This window comes from Peromyscus eremicus, chromosome X (assembly GCF_949786415.1).
Source record: "Peromyscus eremicus chromosome X, PerEre_H2_v1, whole genome shotgun sequence".
Classification (NCBI taxonomy): Eukaryota; Metazoa; Chordata; class Mammalia; order Rodentia; family Cricetidae; genus Peromyscus; species Peromyscus eremicus.
Window position 1 is genome coordinate 43,065,844 of NC_081439.1, and position 22,326 is coordinate 43,088,169.

Here is a 22,326-nt window from a genome sequence, read left to right on the forward strand (position 1 = left end):
TAAATGCACTTCGTTTATACTAATCTTGCTGCAAGTACCTAGTGTAGTTAAAAAAATATATTTTCTTGGCCTGTATCTGGTACTGGTGTTTGGAAATTCTTGTTAGAAATCTTTGAAGAAGTAAAATTTTAACAAAATAAAAGTTCATGTGTTTTTTTGAGCTCAGTTTAAGTTTCCAGTTTGCATTTTTATCTCTATTCATATTCATATAGATGTATAATCTTGTTGAAAGTGTAATGGAAGACTTTGGGTGGCTTACTCTTAAGTAGTTCAGTCTAAAATTGTTCTGTTCTTATATGAAATCCTTTGAAATATTCTTACCTGATATATAGGCTGTAAAATGCAAGTTTTTCATGGAAAGACATGATAGACATTATAATGATCTCAGTTTATTCATTAGCTTCATTCACGATGTACTTTCCCCCACTACCGTTGTGTTATAAAGAGCTAAGGTTTATAAGGATTTATCCATCCACATAACTTCATATGCATATTTATTACTCTGGAGCAGTATAAATTATTTGTTCCTGACAGGAGGATAATTATGCTCAGCCCAAAAAGATATTCAATTCAGTTTTTACAATACATCAGCACAATTTAGAAGCAGTTATATTTTTTGGGGGGCAGGGGGATGATACATTAAGAAACCAAATTGCTACTTGTATAATAGCAAGAAAAAGTTTTGAGAAGGTATATATTCCTATGTAAGGAGAATAATTTTAAGTCTTTTTATTTTTTTTGGAAGAAAGAAAGATATATAAAATTGTCATAACCAAAGTAAAAATAGATTATTAATGGAATAGCATAATCAGTGCGACCAAATACAGCGTATCTTGACATTTTGGGAAGAGGTTATCAGGGAAAGCATTAAATGAACTTTTAGTTACTGCCAATCAAGGATGGAAAATATAGCCAATGGTTAGAGCCCGATCATGATGGCCTATTTAAGACTAAATTCCCAGAAGCCTTTGAAACTTAACTGTCATATTTTAATCCACCACAAAATAAAAATGAAGAAGGAACTAGAGTAAAAATGCATCATTCTAGGTATAATTTTCTAAAAACTCCACTTGGAATATGGTTTTTGTTTGTTTTACCTTGAAGAAAGGACTATTCTTAAGTGTTATGCTTTTAAGGGAAGATAGAATGAAACACAAATCCATGAGTTTGTGTAAATTATAATCAAACAAAATGGGAAAGCTTTCCATAAAAGTAGAATGCTAACTAGTGAATAAAATAGAAATGACATAGAAATTCTCATTTTCCTCCACCACAGTAACAATTGATTCAGGTTAGAATTATCAATAAATGTTAAAATTATGAGGTAGACAATTGGTGAGGCAGGATGCTCATATTCTTAAGGTACCTTCTTACTGATTACATAAAAGGAAAAATAAGCTTCATTTTGCAAAAGTGGCATAAGTTAATATTGCCAGGAGTGATATAAACTGGTCTCTGGTATAAAACACTAAGAAGACATACATCATTGATGGTAGCTAGAAATGGATAATAATTTGAAAAATGAGGAGTTGTCAGGCCAATTTAGACTGAAGGACAGCTGCAAGAAAAGTAAGAAGCCATCTCAGATTAATGGACACTAGGGAAACTGGACATCTAAATGCAAGACATATTATTATATTGAAAATGTAATATAAAGAGTATCTGTTGAGACAATGTCTATAACTAGACTATAGACCTACCATATAAGAGACAGTAGCCTTTTATTACTTTGAATTTTTGTAAATTTGGTAAATGTTCTTTGGATATATAAAAAAGCACTTGGTAATTTAAGAGAGTCACACTTAAGAATTAGTCACAATGTCTGCAATGTACTTTCTGTGATGCAGCAACAACCTGTGTTTGCAGACATAGTATATTTTATTCATTTTCCTATGTTCAGGAGTTATTTAACGTCAATGTGCCAAAATGTTAATAATTGGTGAGCATAGGTGGAGAAAAGAAGTAGATATTTATTTATTTATTCGAATTTTCAAACTGGGTTTCTCTTGTAGGTTCGGTGCCTTTCCTAGAACTCACTCTGTAGCCCAGGCTGGCCTCGAACTCACAGAGATCTGCCTGCCTCTGCCTCCTGAGTGCTGGGATTAAAGGCATTCACCACCACCGCCTGGCGAAGTAGATATTTATTAAACTAACCTTAAAATTTGGGAGGAATGTTTGCTTTTTTGTTCTAAAATAACAGCTAAAAATAAAAGGACAAGTAAAGTGGAAATATGCAGCAAAATGATATATCTTCCAGACATTACCTTGCCATTGCACTTGTGGACACATTGCAGCTATGTGCACAAGACCTGCCAAATATTGGGCCCCACTTCATTTCATCATGAATGGGAGAAGGGCCCATGAGGCCCTCCATCTCCTTGAGGAACTACTGGCAATGAATGGTTGCTACAGGAGAGAGATTTTGTTTTCTTCAGTTGTATAGAACACCGACAAGGTGCTCTTGCTGTGGTAAATGACCTCCCACCAATTCTCAGGCAAGAACTTAAATTAAACTCAGTGGGTCACATACGAAGAGAAACATAACAGTAGGAAGGAGATTTGTCAAGAAGAAGGGTTCCAGTAGGAGAGGAAGGAGGTAAAGGAAGGGAGTGAGTCGGAGGTATAAATGACTAAGTCATTAAAGAAGTGTATTAAACTGTCAAACGATAACTTCAAAAAAAATCGCATTATCATGTTGTTATAAATAAGTGTATTTTTGCTTGATTACCTTTGAATTAAGTTGCACCATGTACACTTATTTTCATCTAATCTATACAAAAGCCTTCAAGTTAATCTTCCCCAAATATGTCTTCACCTTGAGATTTTCTCCAGGTACTTTGTTGATTATCCATCAAATGAACTTGGAATTGTTTGTATTGGCATTCATTCCTTTAAGCTAAGTGACCCCCAGCCATAGTCATCCATCCATTATGAAGTGAAGTTTTATTAGAGTCTGTGGCAACCTAGAACCTTTGCCTTTCATTTATTCAAACCCTACCAACCCTGCAGGAGAAGTCTAAAGTCTGCTTTCAGTGAAGCTTTTCCTGGGAAAGTGATTCACACTTACAACATGGGTTTCCTGTTGGTCTTTCATCAGTTACTGTGCTGTATGTCAACAGAGTGGCATTTGTCTATGCTTTTGCGTTATAAACATAATAAACAGTTGCTTTGTCATAAGAACTTTGGTTTCGGCTGTCCCTTCTGCCCAAGAATGCTTCTGTCCTAGATGCCTCATGCCACGCTCCTCTTCTTCCTTTCACCCCTTTCTCCTATGTGTTCTCCTCTCCACTTCCTCCTCCCCCTTCTTTTATTCTCTATCTCTGTGTGTGTGTGTGTGTGTGTGTGTGTGTGTGTGTGTACGCATGTGTGTGTGCATGTATGTGTATGTGAAAGCACATTCTTTGAAGCAGGGTCTCACTGTGTATTTTAGGCTGTCTATGTATCCTAAGCAGGTTTCAAACTCTCGATTCCCCTAAATAAGTGCTGGATTTTAGGCATGTGCCACTATGCCTGGCTAGTCTCATTGTTTCTTATATCTTAGCTCATATAGCACCATATGAAATTCTTCTACCAACCACTCATTTTAAGTATTCTTAAAAAAAGCATTTCGGACTCATATTTTTCTATAGTTTTTGTTACCACATAATATAATATTCAATTTTCTTATTATTAACCATATTATTATTTATTTTCTGACTTGATGAAATTTAAATTACATGATGGTGACTCTTTGGTTGTTTTACTGTTTGGTTTTTTCTATTCTTTAAATTATTTTCAGTAATTATCTCAAGTCCTTTGAAAATTGTCTGGTATACTGTAGAAACTCAATGATGATTTGTTGAATAAATGAATAATTAGATAGATGGTTAAGAATTCACACAGTTTTCAAATAAGAATTTATTTCTTTCTACTCTAAAATTCCAGTATCTCTGTCAATGATTTTTGGTTTAATGTATTATAATGTTCAAATGGCTGAAAATTATAACCATTACTTGGTTAAAATATACATTATACATACAGTAGAGAACCTGGAGCTGAGGGGATGACTGAGTTTGTAAAGTTCTTGCTGTGAAAACATGAGGACCTAAGTTTAATCCCCAAAACTCACACAAGAAAGTTCAAGGGCAATGGCACATGCATGTCATCCTAGCACACAGGAGGTGGACAGGAAGTCCTCTGCTGCCTGCTGCTTAGCTAATCTCACTGATTTTGGGAGATCCAAGTACAGTGAAAAGTCTCAAACATCTCAAAAATAAATAGTGGAGAGCAATAGAAAAAGCCACCCAATGTCAACCTCTGGCCTAAACACACACACACACACACACACACACACACACACACACACACACTCAAAAAGAGAGAAAATGGACTTTATAGTATAGAGTTAAAAGTTATCCTTCCTTCATGAATATGCTGGTAATATAATCTTGTATACAGAATTTTAAGTTTGTATTCACTTAGAATCTGAGAATCGCCTACTATTTCTTTAGACCTTGGCGATGCTAGACAAGTACTCTGCCACTGAGATATGACACTCACATTCATTTTTTCATTGATTCATTCATTTTATGCCTGTTTAATAAGTGTTTTCTATATAGTGTAGTGGTACAGTGCTTTTGTACTCTACTGATAAAGTGGTAGAAGAAAAGTATGATTATCGCCTAAAAGAAATTATATCTTGTAGATTCTGACATGCAAGCACATATCTACTACAAAATACACACTAATATTTTTTGAGCACTGAAGTGTCATTGTGTTAGAACATATGTGTTTTTTATATATGAATGTAAAAAAACTGTAAGAACAATAATCACGAGAGAAGTAAGCAACACATTTGGCATATTTTGTATATGTATTTGTGTGGTTGTGTTGGCAGATTTCAGAGATAAAAATTAGTCATTAATTGGCATATTGCAAGAGTGTAAAGGTTTTTGAAAAATGATTTGATATAGCATGAAATGTGAAAATATATTTGTTATAAGTTGGATGATTTTAGGCAAATTTCTCCTTGCCTTGTTTAGTTAACATATATTGTTTATCTGTGCCTTTCCAAAAATAAAATGGTTGTCTGAGGATTCATGTCATGTATCAGTTAAGCTGGTTTTCCAAATTTAGGTCAGAACAATAAGACCATGATTACCCTTGGGGGAAGTTGGCATTCATTTCCAAAGGTACAATATGCAGTTACTATCATAAGTAGGGAGTTATTGCAGAAAACTTTTCCCCTTTAGACTATAAAACAGTATTTGAAATATCAGTATATAAGGAGTATACATTGGACATACACATCATCACATATTTGCGCACACATACAGACATATGAAAGATTCAGAGTGGGCTCTTTTATCTTAGCTCTCAAAAGAGAAATCAGACAAAGAATGAGCATACTGTTAAAATAAAGAACAAAAGGGCCTCAGGTGACCAGCTTAGAAGACAGGGCTATTGTATATCAAGGTGTCAAACTGCACTGGCCTAAAAGGAAATATCTTCGAAGAAAAAGTATTTGCTTTCTCTCTACTAGGAATTTCCTTCTTAACATGTCATACAAATAGACAGGCACAGATGGAATGTTACAAAACCTCTCTGGAGAGAAAATTGTCAAAGTGAAGGTGGCATTGCCATTTTCCTCTTTTTTGTTAAAGGATGTGATGCTTATCCTGAAAGCAATAGTCCACCAGAGGATATATTGTCACAGTTAGAGCAAGTCATTCTTCCACTGGGAATGCTTTGGGATGCCCAAAGAACACAGAACATCTGGACTGCTTAGATAACCAATAACAGCCATGTTTTACACTTTTTTTTTTTACAGAAACGTTGGACTCTGATAAAAAAATATTATGATTTGAAGAATATTCCACTAGTGCAAATAAATATGTAAAACACTATGCACATGTAAAACCTTATTGTACTACAGCATACAAAGTGGGAAGCATTGATAAGTATCATACTTTTACTGTCATTTTAATTTTCTTTCTTTAAGGGTTTAATATATTTTCTAATTATTGAAAGCATTAAAAACAACTGTTTTTGGTGAAAGTCACTGGTAATCATTTCTCTCTGGAGAAAAGTTTCATTTGAAATCTTGGTGTTTTCGGAGTGGGAGATTATTGGGGCCAAAACAGTAATGACAGCACATGCTGGCTGATTTCTCCAGTGGGAGTACCAGAAAGATCTTTGTCTTTTCACTTTTGAACGCTTTTGATCACTCTCTATTATTGAATACATAAAGCAGTTGAGGACCGTGAGGACCATGGTGGGACTTTTGCCTTGTTTCTAAATTTGCAAATAGATTATTGAACTTAAAAAAAAAACATGATGTAATGAGCAGGCTTGGGGGACAAGAAATAGCAGAATCTATTATTATTCCTCCTCCAGAGAAATCATTTTACATTAGATCCTAGAATTAAATTTTCAAATTCTTCAAGTCAAGTAATTTAAGGTTCATTTGTTCAGGCTTTTTTTTTTTTTTTTTTTTTTTTTTTTTGAGACAGGGTTTCTCTGTAGCCCAAGTGGACATCAAACTCATTATATAGTTCAGGCTGGCCTCAGACCTTTGCAGTTTATTATTGATTCTCTCAAATGCTGGGATTATAGGCATGAACCACCATACCAGGCTTTCTTTCAGAAGTTGGTAAATGCCTGTTACATTTATGTTTATGTGAATTAGGTGACTGTGGTAAGTCAGTGCTTTGAACTGCAGTCACATATAAGGAACTTCAGTTTGTATTTTGCACTAATGGGAGCAAAGTTCTGAGGCAACCAGAAGAAAAGCCCTTGGGAAGAGCAACCACTTCAATTAACTTTCAGGCTTGACAAAATGAGGCCCAGCACCTTGAAACTCTGAGAATCTGAAAAATGACCTAATATATATTATTGTGAGTACTTAATATGTTCTTTCAAGATTTCTGCCCTGAAGCTGAGGGACAATTAGTTTACAAATGATAAAACTGAAGACCAATGAGGCAGAGACTTGCTCTAGGTAACGAGCAACTGAAGAGTGAAAATTAAAAGACTCTCAAGAAACTCAATTTTTCCATCATCGTTCATAATCTCTTTTCAGTCAATCTTCATTCATAGCATAGTTCAACTAATGATAATAATTCTTGGGTGGTTTAAAAATGATTATTGTGTGCCTTCCTGAATATACTGCTGGGTTTTCTTTCTGAATTTATTTTTTCATTCGTTTTTGGGACATTTAAATGTCCACTTTTAATTTAGAAAACTAAACCTTCATACACACTACTCTTTATTGAGCACATGCTAAAAATAGAACATGTGCCCTAAAAGCAGAGACAAATAGCTAACATATCTCTTAGAGATTGCAAATATATTTCTCAGCACTAAAAATCTAACACAAGTTACCATGGTAATCTATTGGAAATCAACATACTTTCTCCTGCTATGTGACCTGAAAGAGCAGTTAGCATTTTTTATGTGTCATGTCAAATTTCTCAGTTTACTGACCTGGTTGTCAAAGTTCGACATCCAGGAACTGCTTATTAAAAGTTATATCTTTTGTATTGTATTATGACCCAGTTGTGCCATTTCTCAACCACATGCTGGAAGTCACAGCCATACAAAGCACAGCTATCATCCTCTCTCCAGCAATGTTGCCCCAGGATAATGGTATACAACCCTCTGGAAGTAGTGACTTAGCTACTAAGTCTAATTCATGTATGTGCTTTACCCGAAGGTGGTAAATACATATGTATTTTTATATATTTTACAAGTGGAATGATTTTCATTCAACAGCCCTAGATAAACTATCTCCTCTAAACAGCCTGCAGTGAAGTAATATTTCAAGTGATATATGAAGCATAATCAATAAAAAGGTAGATTTGATCTGCAAATAATGAGACTATGAGAGTGATTCTGAGAAGGAGAGTGAGGGGTTATTAGTGAGTATTGGTCATAGACATACTATCTTATCTATTATTTCTGATTACATATATCATGTTGTGGTTATGGTATGTGTGAACTAAATGATTTTGGTGGGCTTCCTTCAAATAATTTATTTTATTCTTTAAAATAATTTGTATTTGTGCATATGAGTGCAGGTGCTCTTGGAACCAAAAAGTAGGTGTCCCATCGCTGGGAAAAGGAGTTCCAGGCAGTTGTGAGCCACTTGACATGACTACTGTGAGCTGAACTCTGGTCCTTTTGAAGAGTTATAAGCACTTTGAACTGCTAAGTGATCTCTTCAGCACCCTTTCAAGTGTTGTAAACGGATGTATTCATTTTCCAAAATGGCAAAATTACTGTTCTCTAATACAAATCTCTGAGTTTTGGTGGATTTCCTTTGCCCTCACTTGAGGTCTGCTTGAATTTTATAGCTGCTCTGTGAGATACTAGGTAGATGTCTATGCAAATTAAATTTTTGAACACATAGGAACTCTTTATCCTGTTGCTTGTACTATTACAGTTTTTTTTCTTTTCTGTATCAATGTACTCATGACGAACAGTATGTGGTGGTTCAATTCTGATACTATGGCCATCCTTCCTTATTATGCAGGGTTGTGATGAAAAGGAAATCATATACATAATATAATCTATGCAAACAAGTTATATGTTGTTGAGATATTTCTGAATATGATTTCCTTTTAATACATGGGACATGTAGGAACTGTTGCCAAAAATGAGGGACTTTTCATTTCAGAGGTTAATCATTTTTATACTTGAAGAGAGTGCCCTCTCAGGCATCTCGAGCAGCAAATGCATTCTAGAAGGCAAAATGTCATTGAATATGTGATGTAAGTAACATCGTTAAGAACAGAGTGTGAGGGCAAAGGTGTTGACTCTACAAAAGGAATGAGGCAATTACTTGGATGTAGTCCCACTGACTGGTTGTACTGTGGCTTCCTTCCTTTCTCATATACACAGTGAGCTCAACAGAGCTAGTTGCTCTTTAACTGTTAGATGCTACCAAGTTTATTAGTAGGATCTATTGTGTAGCTAGAGCCTTGGTATGCCAATTGTGGTCCACAGAGTGATAGCAACACTATCAGTAACGAACTTGCTTGAAATTCAAATCTTGAATATCACCTTAGACTAATATATCTGAATTGCTTCCCTAATAAGCTCCCTAGGTGATTTGCAAGTATTATAAAGTTTGTGAAGTACAAGAATAGAGACATCTAGATGGCTTTCCAAATGTGGAAACAAATAGTCTGACTGTTGTCAATTCTTATATGTAAACTATTTGTTCTGTTGACTTTGTGATCTTCCCAACTGCATTTGATATGATCTTGGGGGGTTTCAAGGTGAAAATTACAGTTCTTTTACTTCGAATTTCTCTGCTATTAGCACTTAAGATGCTAAAGGCATTTATTTCCTGTAAGGAGGTTTCTCTATCCCCATTGTAAACCAGTGATTCTCAATTTTTGTTCGCCAGGGATATTTGACAGTGCTGGTAAAGAGGTTGGGTTTTCATCACTGGGGAATATAGTGGCAAAAGGTGCTGGTAAATCATCTACAATGTACAAGACAATTCCCACCACAGTAGAAACTTACTCAGCCCAAAAGATCAATAGTGACAAAACCGAGAAGCTGCAAAAGGTGAAATGTAGATTATTCAGAATATATTTCATCAATCTGTTTGATAGGAACACATTTCATTGCATCTATTAAGTAGGTTGATACATTGAAGTACATGACAGAGAAATAAACCTACTTTATCAAGAATTTAACATTTTAGTAGAAAACAAATGAAATGATGAATATGACCATATGTAATGAACTATTTTAGAGTTTTCATTCATATTCATGATCAACAAGGATGTCTGAAGTTTATCTATCTTTGTTTCCCACATTGGTTTTGTTTGGGCAAAATAAGCAGAAAAAAAAACAACCTAGAGTTATTCTCACTTAAATTATATACTCTGTGTAATAAACTAGTCATCTTAAAAGTTAATTTTCATGTCTGCAAGTTTGGTAGCTTTCTTAAAATATCCTTTATTAAGAAGAAAGAAGGTAAAAGATTATTAGCATCAAACAATTTGGATAATTTGTGTTACTAAAATTCACAATAGCCTTTTAGTGTTTATATTTGTTTTAAGATTAGCAATTAAGAAAAGATTATGGAATTGGAAATAGATACTTAGCTTTCTCATAAAAAAGAGAGTCAAAGAAGTAAAAGAAAAAAAGGTTATAAAATAGAAGAAAATTTGACTATGAAATGCCAAATCTTATTAAAGGAAAGAAGCTGTTAAACCTGATAGCTGTGATTTGATTCTGTATAAACACAACTTAAGCTCCTAAGTACATTGGTGTTGTAAAAACAAGACTTATTAAAAGTGACCTTCCTATGAATACCAATTCAACCTTCCAGGGAGATAGTGCCATATAGTGCAGTAGGACATTGTGATATCCCAGCAAGATTTGGCTTTCTAAATATATTCTAATATCATGGCCAATGACATCCAATGGCTCCTCCTAAACCTCAAAGAGAGGTCAACAAGGTTTCATTATCATACTGAGTCTCTCAAGGAATACATGTACTAGGCAAATAAAAATGAGGACACAGGCACACATTACAAAGATGATTCACTACAAGAAGACATAAACAGCTCACTGGATCTAAATTCACCCAGCTTTAAAATAATGCATCCAAAATTATTTGCACATTAATTACATTACTAAAGACATTTCCAAGATGAGAGAGTTTATTGAGCAAGTCTATTTCCTATCGATTACATTCTTTGGAGTAGGAAGCCTGTACAGAAGAAGTGTAATGGCTTTTAGGGGAAATAGAGAAAACCTAGATGTTTATCATTGCTAACTAGCACTAAGTTTCTCAAATAGATACTTTGTCAGTTCTACTACCTTATGATGAATGAATTCCTATATTATCAATATAGTAAATGTAAATATTCAGACCAGGATTATTAATGAAGTTTCTTAACTTATCAATTCTAAAGGTAAACAGAAAAGCACAATTCTGTGTTCAGGATGTTCGGTAGCAGAGTAATTTAAAATGGAGATATGACATTCCAATTTATATTGGTACTTATTTCCTCCTCTTTATTTAATTTTGCAAGTGAACACAATGTTAGACACATAAGAGATTCTTAATAATCATCATTAAATGCATGAATAAATGAATGAAAATTTTAGGACAGTGCATTCAAACTAAAGTAAATTTATTGTAAGTTAGAGTTCCAAAGAAATGGGATGTAATTGCTGGAGCTAAAGATGATCATTTCAATGAAATATAAATCAGAATGCATAGAATTTTTAATGGAACATACAATTGCTGCATCCTCCATTACCTGAAGTAGCACACAGTTGGAGCAGAGAAATCTTGCAGTAGCTTGTTAACATTTATTGGGCACTAAGTATGTGTCAGATGCTGTGATAAGCATTGGCACATATGAGTTCATTTAATTCTCATAGCTGCTATAAGTGAAAGGGTATCTTAGCACTCCCATTTTATAGAAGACAGTTTGAGGCCCACATAAATGGAGTGGGTTGCCTAAGACAGAAAAATTATGAAGAGTTGAATCTTGAACACAGCCAGCCGTGTTCCCAAATCCATACCCTTAACTATTAAAATGCTTTGTTATAGATAATAAAGATGTCCATATTTTGAGGACATCAAGTAGTCAGAAAATTTGGGACCAGAAATCATAGGTCACTGACACAGAATCCACTTCTTTCTGATGAATGGAAGAGGGGAAAAATCTGAGGCCAAAACACATTTCTAGTGTGTATCCATTTAGAGCAGTGTTTCTCAACCTGTAGGCTGTGACCCCCTAGTGGGTCAAATGACCTTTTCACAGAGGTCACCTAAAAATATTGGAAAACACAAATATTTACATTATGGTTCATAATAATAGTAAAATTACAGTTATGAAGGAGCAACAAAAATAATGTTGTGGTTGTGGGTCATGACAACATGAGGAATTTTATTAAAGGGTCACAACATTAGGAATGTTGAGAAACACTGATATACAGTATTGTTGTATTGGAGAAATGGAAAACATACAACATAGAGAGAAAAGGAAAGGCCAGGATTTGGAGGAAAATTGATGGCTTGGTGCATGTCAAGACAGGCAATAGCAACTAGAGACCCAAGCAAAGGGATCTGAGTAAATATTCAGAGACATAGACAGAAAATTTAATCAATTATGGGCAGGAATAAGAAATAACCCAGCAACTGATATATAAGACCTTTACTTTTGTTCTTTTTATTTATTTTTTTTAAAATTTGAGAATTTCATACATAGATACTGTATTTACATAATTTCCACCCTCCCTTTACCCCTTCCAATTTCTTCCACATTCCTACCATTCCCTCTCAAATTCCTAGGCTCATATTCTTTAATTATTGTTTTTACACACACACACACACACACACACACACACACACACACACACACACATACACACACACACACTGCTAGATAGTGTTTTCTAGAAATTACAAGAAGGCTGTGCCCATGAAATCTTAAAAATATGGTTGCCTAAACGAGACCTGCAAATTGAAAACACCAGGGAAAATTTCACAAGATCCCATCCCTAGGTGAAGATCTTTGTTGGCTCTTTTTGAAGACAGTATTTAATTCTCAAGCTCTCTAGGCCTAGCAAAGCTAAGTGAACAAGGGAAGTTTCCTGGAGTGAGGAACAAGACTCAGGGCAATCCTAGACAAATAGGACCTCATGGCCCTTCTGTCTTTAACTGTCTTCCTCTTTGTATTTGACATGATTCTAATCATCCAAGCATCTTTTTTTGGCAACAGGAGTTAAACAACTTTAGATATTCTTTTTTTTTTTTAAAAAAAATTGTGTTTATTTATGTATTTTTTTTAGGTATGAGTGCTCTATCTGCATGTGTGCCTGCATGCCAGAAGAGGGCACCAGATCTCATTATAGATGGTTGTGAGTCACCATGTGGTTGCTGGGAATTGAAATCAGGACCTCTGGAAGAGCAGCCAGTGCTCTTAAATGCTGAGCCATCTCTCCAGCTCCAACTTTAGATATTGAGACAGGTTTTTCTCTGGTGAAATTTCCTGGTAGATTTCTGCTGTCCTTTATAAAATCATGATTTTTCCAAATAAAAATAGAAGGTTAATAACACAGCATCCAGCCCACTTCAAATGTAGACTCATTTGACAGACAGGAGTAATCTTTCCAAGAGTCCATGCCACCCATTGGAGGGCTCTGACATCATGTTATATCAAAAGCATTGGACAAAAAGTAACATCAGAGGAAATATGCTTAGAGAACTTCGGAGAAACTTTATCTGTCAGAAGTTACAGGTCCTAATGCTCAAGACCTAGATGAGTGGTTTGCAGCCCCCTTGGGGTATGTTGAACGACACTTTCACAGAAGTAGCCTAAGGCCATCAGAAAGCATAGATTTGCACTGTGATTCACAACAGTAGGGAAATTACAGTTAGGATGTGCCAAGGAAAATAACTTTATGGTTGGAGGTCACCACAACATGAAGAATTGTGTTAAAGGGTTGCAGCATTAGGAAAGTTGAGAACCACTGCTCTAGATCAAACAACTGTTTTAATGTATTTCTCCAAGGTCGAGTTTAAAAGGAAGATTTTGAAAACCTGTAGAGAAGTTTTAAGTTGGTGGCAAAAACAAAAGATTAACAGTGGCAGCTTCCAGTTGTTTCTCTGAGTATTAGTCCTCTGAGTAATATAGAAAATTATTTGATAATTGTATAATTGATAGCCTGACAGAAGTCTGACATTCTCGTTGAAGATTCAAACCTATGGGATCTTATTTGCTGTGTCCTCTCTTCCTGAACTTTGTAGGGTTGGTGAAGTTAGAGTTATGTCATATGCTGACCAAAACTCCTTGTTCTCAGGATGAATGTAGTCATTCCATACACTGAGATGGAATGACCTTTGAGTTATTTGAGATAAGATTGCATCTATTATTTCCTTGCAAGGAAAGACTCCTTTGCCCCAACTCCCTTCAAAAGAAGGGGCACATTCACTTAAAAAGGAGACTTTCTGAGTACACAGACTTGAAGGACTTTTTGAGGATTAATGCTTTTATCTTAATAAGAAAAAGTATAGCTGATATAATATAGATTTGGAAAAATATCATGGAAAACTTAAGTATTTGAGAGAAACTAAAATTGGCCATTTTTGTCTTCCTCCTATTCAGAGAATCAGACATTAATGACATTTCTTATGAAATAATTTCCTTGATTCTTCAAAACTGTATTTTTTATGTAATTGGAAGTTTTAGTAGCTGTGTATGCTTAACCTTAGGCTAAACATGCTAGAAATATCCTAGAGTGTATCTGACCCTTACTAACTTCATGCCTGCCTGCAAAACCAGCTTTATTAGCTTCACCCATACATCCAATACATTGTCATTCTTCTTTTCTTATGATAATCCTTTAACTGTCATCCCTTCCATGCTCCAAATGGATATATATGTTGTCAGATCAATAGACTTAAAAATCGTTTTTAGGTTTATTTTATTTTATGCATAGGAATGTTTTGTATGAAATGGTTGCTAGCCACAATATAGTTGCTGGGAACTGAACTCAGGTTCTCTGCAAGAGCAACAAGTGCTCAACTACAGAGCCATCTCACTAGCCCCCAAACCAATGGATTTTTATCATGTTCCATAAGCTTTTCTTCACCATTTTAATTCTTAAGGATTACTTTAAACTCTTCATTTGGACTATATTCAAGAGAGTGACAAGAATGATACATATAAATGAGGAATAAGTAGAGGGAGCTAGAGAGGTTGAATCTGGTGAAATTGAAGTTCAGTAGGGTCACGGTGATTATTATCAACCATCTGATTGCTAGGGAAATAGCAACTGAAAGTGTAGACTAGAGCCAATGGATAGACAACTAAAGAAATGGAGATACTTTTTAACAGATTATTCCAAAGATATAATGGATTTCCTAGAGATTGAATGTGATCCAGTATAAGCTGGTATGTTATTTTGAAAGTGCTATGGCAAGATAAGTTGATAAGTCTATAGCATTTGAGTTGCTCTCCATGCTGAGGCTGCTTTTGTACTTATATAAATGCATGGGTACGTAAATTCCCTCATTGTTTAACTCTGTGTTAAGGGACAGGAAGAAACATTACTAGCTGCTGCTTACTTTTCTTCTCTCCTCACATTGCAGAATAATATGCTACTTTAATAGTACAGTCACCTTGACAGACAAGGTGTTTATTTTAATAGCTTTCAGCAACACTATTCAAAGAGAATCTGTTTCCCAATAAGGTAGGGAATAGTCTTCAGTGTTCCCTTTCTTTCCAAGCCTCAAAGACTCTAGGATTGAAGATATGCTTTGAAATTAAAATCATTGTAAATCTGCTGAGTAAGAGAGTACCAAGCGTACTTGCAGTAAGTAGACTAGAATGTTTTAACAGCATAATGCTGAAAAAAATTTCTCCTCTAATGTGCATAAAAATTTCACTAACTCAAAGGCATAGGTCACATTTTATAATCATCACTAATTTCAAACAATACACACACACACACACACACACACACACACACACACACACACACACGCAATGCGCGCGCGCGCGCACACACACACACACACACACACACACACACGTGTGCATAAGCTGATGACGCTGCTGTGGAGACAAAGTTACTATTTCAGACACTGCCTTAAATACAGCCCATCTTTTAATAAGATACTATTAATCATAGGAGGATATTGTATATGAAAATAACTATACAAAGTTAAAAATGTCAAAAAGTTCCGTATTGGGGAATTCATCAGGCCCAGTTCTTGCACTAATGGAACAACCTTCGAATCATGACATTATTTCATTAAAAATGCAGTTATTTTAATGACCAAATGCCTATTTCTTATAATAACAAATACCACTTAACTAAACATCTTCTGTGTATAAGTACTTTATTGAGCCCTTCCCATTCGTTGTCTTATTTTATATTTATAAAACACTGAAGAGTTGATAATATTTTCTCCAATCTACATATCAGAAACCAACACTGGAGAACACCTTGTTTAGGCTATATGTTTGATATTATAGCAAGGCAAAGAAACCAAATTTGACTCAAGAGTTTGATTTAGTCCCTCCATCTATGATGCTCTCTTCTTCTGTAATAGTGTTTGTCCCTTTGTGGTTTATCACTGTTCGCCATTCTAAAGAAAGCTGCATCTAAATGATGAAGATGTTAACTGCTAAATGATCTTCAGATTTACAAAACCCAGAACAGCTGGATGCCCTCAGACCAAATCAAGATGTGTTCTTTTTTATTCTTGTTCTGTGCATCAGCAAACAAAAAGCATGCCAATTGCTATGAGGATTAACTCTCACGCCAGTTATACTAATTTAAAAAAAAAAATACAGAAACTAGCCCAAGAGGTCACAATCAATTACCAGCTTCAGGAGTGGGAGTCACACACTCAGGAATGGGGAGTTGTTTTGGGTAACAAAGCCCCTCAGAGGATATAATATTCTTTCCTGTTGTCCCTTGCTCTTCCCTTTCTTCTTCCTACAAGACCATTTCTTTCTATACCAGAGTTCTCTAAGAACGTCATTCATCTAGGGACTAATAGCTATTTTCTCAGGTGCTAGCCATTAAAGAAACCTGGCTTTTTTTCTACCAGATTTCACCTTTGGAGTACTGGCTTCTGAATACTGTGTTGATGGACACGAAGCAACTACCAACTTCATGCACACAGTGCTAATGTGATTGTCTTATTTGTGCTAGTTTTATGTGGAAATAAAACTAATAGTTTTCTTTTACTAGAGTCCAGTGATTTCCCGTCTATGGAAGTTTCATCTTAACTCTTTTATTTACTTATTTATTTATTTATTTATTTATTTATTTATTTATTTATTTTTATTTTGCAATACAGTTCAGTTCTACTTATCAGCCACGGATTCCCTTGTTCTCCCCCCTCTCATCTTAACTCTTAGGCATGGAAGGTTACACTCACCTCGTTTATGAAGGAGAACACTGGCATGCCGACGTCCATTTCCATTTTCAACATAACAGGAATAATTCCCCAGGTCACCTTCTTCCACAGAGTCAACAATTAATGAGATAGAAACTTCCTGTTCTCCAAGATGTTCCTTAAGAATTCTAAAACATAAAGGAAAACGCAACAAAAAAAACCCACACAAACATACACATACACATACATGAAAAAGAAAGAAATGTAAATGAATCTGAATCTGATGAGAATATACCTACAGAGTTTGTGCTTCAAATCTGGCTATGAATTGATGCTAAGTTAATTAAATGATATCATGCCCTTTTCTTCTTCACTTCTAATGAAGAAGCTTGTCTTTGGAGATGCTAATGAACTTGCAGTTAATTATCTCTCATAGCAGGACAATCATACTGTCATAATAAAGAGGTGAGAGAGACCTTGAAGAAAAGTTTACAAATTGTTTTTCCTTTAAGAAGAAATATGATGTAAAAATGAGATAAGAGATTTTAAAATGTTAGGCTGGAGGCCTAATTATGTATCAGATTATTTTTAAAAAGAGTAAGAAAGAAAGAGAACATTTCTGAGTTATTTTGACATATCTGTTGAAACCTCCAGCCTGACTTACTTTTTCTAATGACACAAACAAGCTGCATAGTTTAAAGAAACATGAAACCATTAACAGAGAGAACAAAAGTTCTGGTAGCTATTTAATTCTGACTCTTCAAATTAATGTTAAATGCTCACTAATCTGATTGTTACATATTTTAGCAATCTCTCAAAACAAATGGAAAATTTCTTTTCCTTCTTCCTGCTCTCAGTATTCCTAGTTCCAGACTTCTGCCTGGATGGATGTATGTCTGTGTGTGTGTGTGTGTGCATGCATATATATATTTGATAAATAACTTTCTAGACTTTACTCTTAAGCTCATACAGTTAAAGTTAGACAGTTTAGGTTTACAGTATTTCTTTAATTTTAAAAACTCAAAAAGTATTGGTAAATGATAAAAAGTGAAATTTTAAATATGAAAAATGGCAAAGAAAGATTTTTATCTATATTGGAGAACTTCCCATTTGGATCTTCCAGAAATCAGTTGGAGCAGTCCAGAATGAGATATTGTGTTGGTGTTTTTTTTTTTTTTTTTTTTTTTTTTTTTTTGCCAGAGAGAAGATCCCAATAGAAATGATCTTCTATGACAGTTTTATACATTTTTGCTTTTTACTGAAAAACACTTTCTCTTATATTTTTGTTAAAGTTTTAAAAGTCTTGACATTTAAAAAGGAAAACCATCACTTAAATCTTCATATCCAGTCAGAAGATACAAGCTCTATATGGAAGAATATTTAGAAAATATCCATCATTTGTATTTGAATAAAACTTAGTTATCATTATGTATATCCTTCCTTGATCATTTACATTATGATTAGAACTAGCTCTTCATGCCCAAATATAATTTGTTTCACCTTTGAATACTTTGATACTTAAATATAAGTAAATAGATATGTAAGTACATTGAAAAAAAAAAGAAGTATAAACATTATGCCCTCAAAATAGATACCTAAAAACTTAAAAGTTTGTTCTATTATTATTTCCTCTTCATAAATATTTATACCTTAAAGTTAGAGTAGGAAAGATAACAAAATTTGCATATCCTCCCATCAAACAGTTTATATTCTCCTCCATAACTTAAATATGTAAAAACAACCAAGGAAAATGTAAAGGTTTCATTTGAGTCCATATAGTGCCTAGTTAATGGTTCCTTTCACATTTATTGCTAGTGACACTGTCTCACTCAAGCCCAGGCTGGCACTGAACTCATATGACCCAGGTTGGCCTTCAACTCGTAGCAACCTTCCTGTCTGAGATTATCAAGCACTGTGATTACAGATATTAGCCACCATGTCTGCTTCCTCTTAATAAAATTTAAAAGATGCTTTCGTAAATAAAAAGCACAATGATTTTTTCTAAGGTTAGAATGGGCTCTGATACTTTTCATTATTTGGTTTTAGTGTACTATAGTGAAATGTTCCTTTGGAAATTATTTTTATGTGGTGAAGGGGGCTATGTTTGTGATTATGATCAAAATATACTATATGAAATCCCAAAGAATTAATAAAAATATTTAAAAAGAAAAGAATTACTCTTAATTTTTTTGTAAATGGCATTCACATTTTGTAATTCCATAGTCAGTCTTAACACTTCTTTGCTTCTTTGACATAAAGTATCACAGTATTTCTGTTATGATAATAGAAAGATAAAATGATTAAAAATCTTTTCTGTTTTAGCTCACCCTCTCCCCACTTAGCAGAGCAAATGTTAACTCAACTGCACATGTTTAAAAGAAGAAAAATTATTTTACCTAATGTCACTTTCCCAAACTCGATTTTCATCCAGATCTTCAATAAACTTCTCTCCTTTCATCCAGTAAATCAAAGGACTGACATCTCCACTGTACCCAAAGAAAGCTCTGCAGGTGAGGTTGGCTGAGTCTCCTGTGGAGAGAAATGAAGGAAATAAAGCGTAAAACCATTTGTACCCACTTATTTAAAATGAATTGACTGGTAAGAATTGGCTCATTCCATTGATTTGAAATAGCTAAGAGAATAATTGTTAAGCATTGTCCATGTTTGTCAAATTTATACAATGTATCATTTTTGACAGTATGTTTTTTGAATGGAATGAGAGTTATTATGAGGTTTAGAAGAGGATCAGTTATCTTATAGGATATTCTCTCATTGAGACTTCACGATGTTTTCTTATGATTAGACTGACAGAGTGAGAGTTTATGAATCATTCGGAAGAATTGTGGAGATAATATGTCCTTCTCAAGGCATTCCATCAAAGGGTACATGGAGAAACAAAACAGAATCTTTGTCTGGAGAAAAAAGACTATGGAGTCAACAAAATGTTGCTAAGAGACTTTGAATCCACAAGGAAAATTTTTTTTTAGCAAAATAATATTAGGTAGAAATTTTTGCTTAAAAAACCCCAACAACGAAAATAGCATTAAAATGAATAAATTTGTGGTAATAAATATTTAGAATTTTCATTAAGGCAAATCAAGAATATGTATGGTGGAGATGAAGTTTTGTTTTGTTTTGTTTTTCAGTATTTTACTTACTACACTTAGGGCATTTTTATGTATAATTGTAGATATAGGTTAGTTGGCTACTTTACTATAATAAATATAAGTTCTTGACTAAAACATACAAGTGAATCTAATGTCTTCAGGATGCTAAATTTATCCTTTGTCATTTACAACACTTAGTTAATCAAGCTTTAGTCAAAATTACACAGCTGAAATATTCTAGGTCTAACAAGTTATATGAAGTTTCTGGATTCAAGCGGAACTAGCAAATAAAAGTGGGATATGAGTCCAGTAAGAGCCCACCCCAGTTACATGAATGTAAGAGAACACTTAGTCACGATTGCCAAATGAAGAACTGGAATGTGTGCCACAGTGACGTTTGCTGACATCTAGAATAAGCTAACTCTCTCAATTAGATGTGGCAATAAATTATAATAACAATCTGCGTAACTCTGTGCTCACTGAGCGCCCGGAAGGTAGTTCGTAAGGACTGGAAGTCTTTTAACCATGCTAGGAGTAATAGTAACAATGTCTCAGAATTATGCTTAGGACTTCTACAGAAAAGAGCACTGTTCTCAGCTTTCCTTTTTCAAAGAGGAGGGCATTTTGTGCACTTGGTTCTACACTTCCACAACAAAAACATTTTTATTGGCTAAAACAAGTATCATTATTTGAATTTTGCAGTTATTCAAGAAAAAAAAATCCCAAAACACCTATTCTAATATTTTAAGATGTCACAGTGTTTTGTATTTGCTCATTTTTTTTTTTATTTTCTACTAGATTCCTAAAAATTCTGATTCCATATGCAAGAGTCATTCACTGTTGGTAAGCTAGATTAGGCAAGTCCATAAAATAGCTACAAGCTTTTCAGAGTAAAAAATGAAGCTCCTGTCAAACTAAGTGACACTCTCCTATAATCTCAGAAACTGAGAAGTAGAGGCAAGAGGATCACAAGTCTGAGGCCAGCCTAGATTATATTGCGCATTCTTGGCCAGCCTTGGCTACTCTATAGGAAGACCCTGTCTTTAAAGGTCTGAGGTCTGACATTGAAGGTCGGTTGTAAAGTGCTTGTGTAGCTTGTTTCAGGTCCTGGGTTTGATCCTCAGCAATGAAAAAGGAAAAAGGGTTCATTATTGCTTTTTGTACACAAACATCTTTAAATGTTTTAATATTGAATTCACTTCTCGGGAACATTTATATTACAAAAGATAACTGGATATCAATATTCTTGATTACCATTCAAGTATACATTTCTGTAGAATGTATCACATAATATTATTTTTAAATGAAGTATTCTTTGCAGTTTTTTGAGACAAGGCTTTCCTATGTAGACCAGGCTTGCTTTAAACTTAGGACCATTCTGCCTCAGCTTTCCTAGCAGTGGAATTACAGGTGTGTGTACTTTTACACCTGGATGTGCATTTAAGGTTTTAGCAATTATTTTTATGCAGCTGAAATGCCTGCTACCATGTCAATATAGCCATAATTCACCAGTAAAATATCAAACAGAATCAAGATAATATAACTTAGAAGACATATATCAATAATGTATACAGTCTGCTATTTGAAAGATCAAGTTTAAGTTTTGAGGTGAGACTCAATGTCTGTAAGTAATAAATAAAAATCTCCAGAGATTGCCTAGCTTTACAGTACAATTTTGTTAAATATGCGTAGGTTGTACCATGAGTAACTGAGCTTGACATTCCTTAGCAGAGGCCAACTGAAGCTCTCACTGTGACCTGAAACAGTTTTTCACATTACTCCCTTTCCCCCCAAGACAAAGGAATTTTGTAGATCCTCAACTGTCACTTCCTTTCTCTTCAGGCTTTGTGTTGTTTTGACTAGAAAAGGGTCTCTTCACTCAGACAATGCTTTCTTTCTCATTGTGGTTTACAAGATCCTTGACCTTTGACTCCAGCTCTAAGACTAATTTTATCTGCATTGCTACATGATTAGGAAAACCCCATCTAAAATAGTGCATGTGTGGGTCAAAAAGTAGAGTAGCAAAATTCAAGGAAAGAATAAAAGAGGATGAATGGCAGAGAAAAAAGAACATCAAACAGGAAACTTTGGAGGAAATAAAATGACTTTATCGTATGGGAAGATGAAGTGTACATGGAAGAGGGATGCAAAGGAACACATAGGTAGACACAGAGTATTGATAAGACCAGAACAGCAGCAGCTCTGTTGTTCTTTGTATGCCATTTTAAACAATTGAGACTTTCATTTAAGAAAAAATGTTAATCTGGGAAAGGTTTTGAATAGCATTTGAAAAAAAATCACATCTGTCATGTAAAATCCATCTCCTCTTGCATTTTCAAACATAGGATT

At 34.5% G+C, this 22,326-nt stretch overlaps 1 protein-coding gene across 1 annotated transcript in view; it reads right to left on the reverse strand.

The window, feature by feature from the left end:
* The window catches only part of Il1rapl1 (interleukin 1 receptor accessory protein like 1), a 642,203-nt gene that overhangs the window by 18,227 nt on the left and 601,650 nt on the right, over window positions 1-22,326 (reverse strand). Inside the window, exons 6-7 of the mRNA XM_059250756.1 lie at window positions 19,267-19,399; window positions 16,913-17,058 (exon numbers count right to left, since the gene is read on the reverse strand). Coding sequence (XP_059106739.1) covers window positions 16,913-17,058; window positions 19,267-19,399 — 279 coding nt within the window. The remainder of the gene's footprint in view (window positions 1-16,912; window positions 17,059-19,266; window positions 19,400-22,326) is intronic.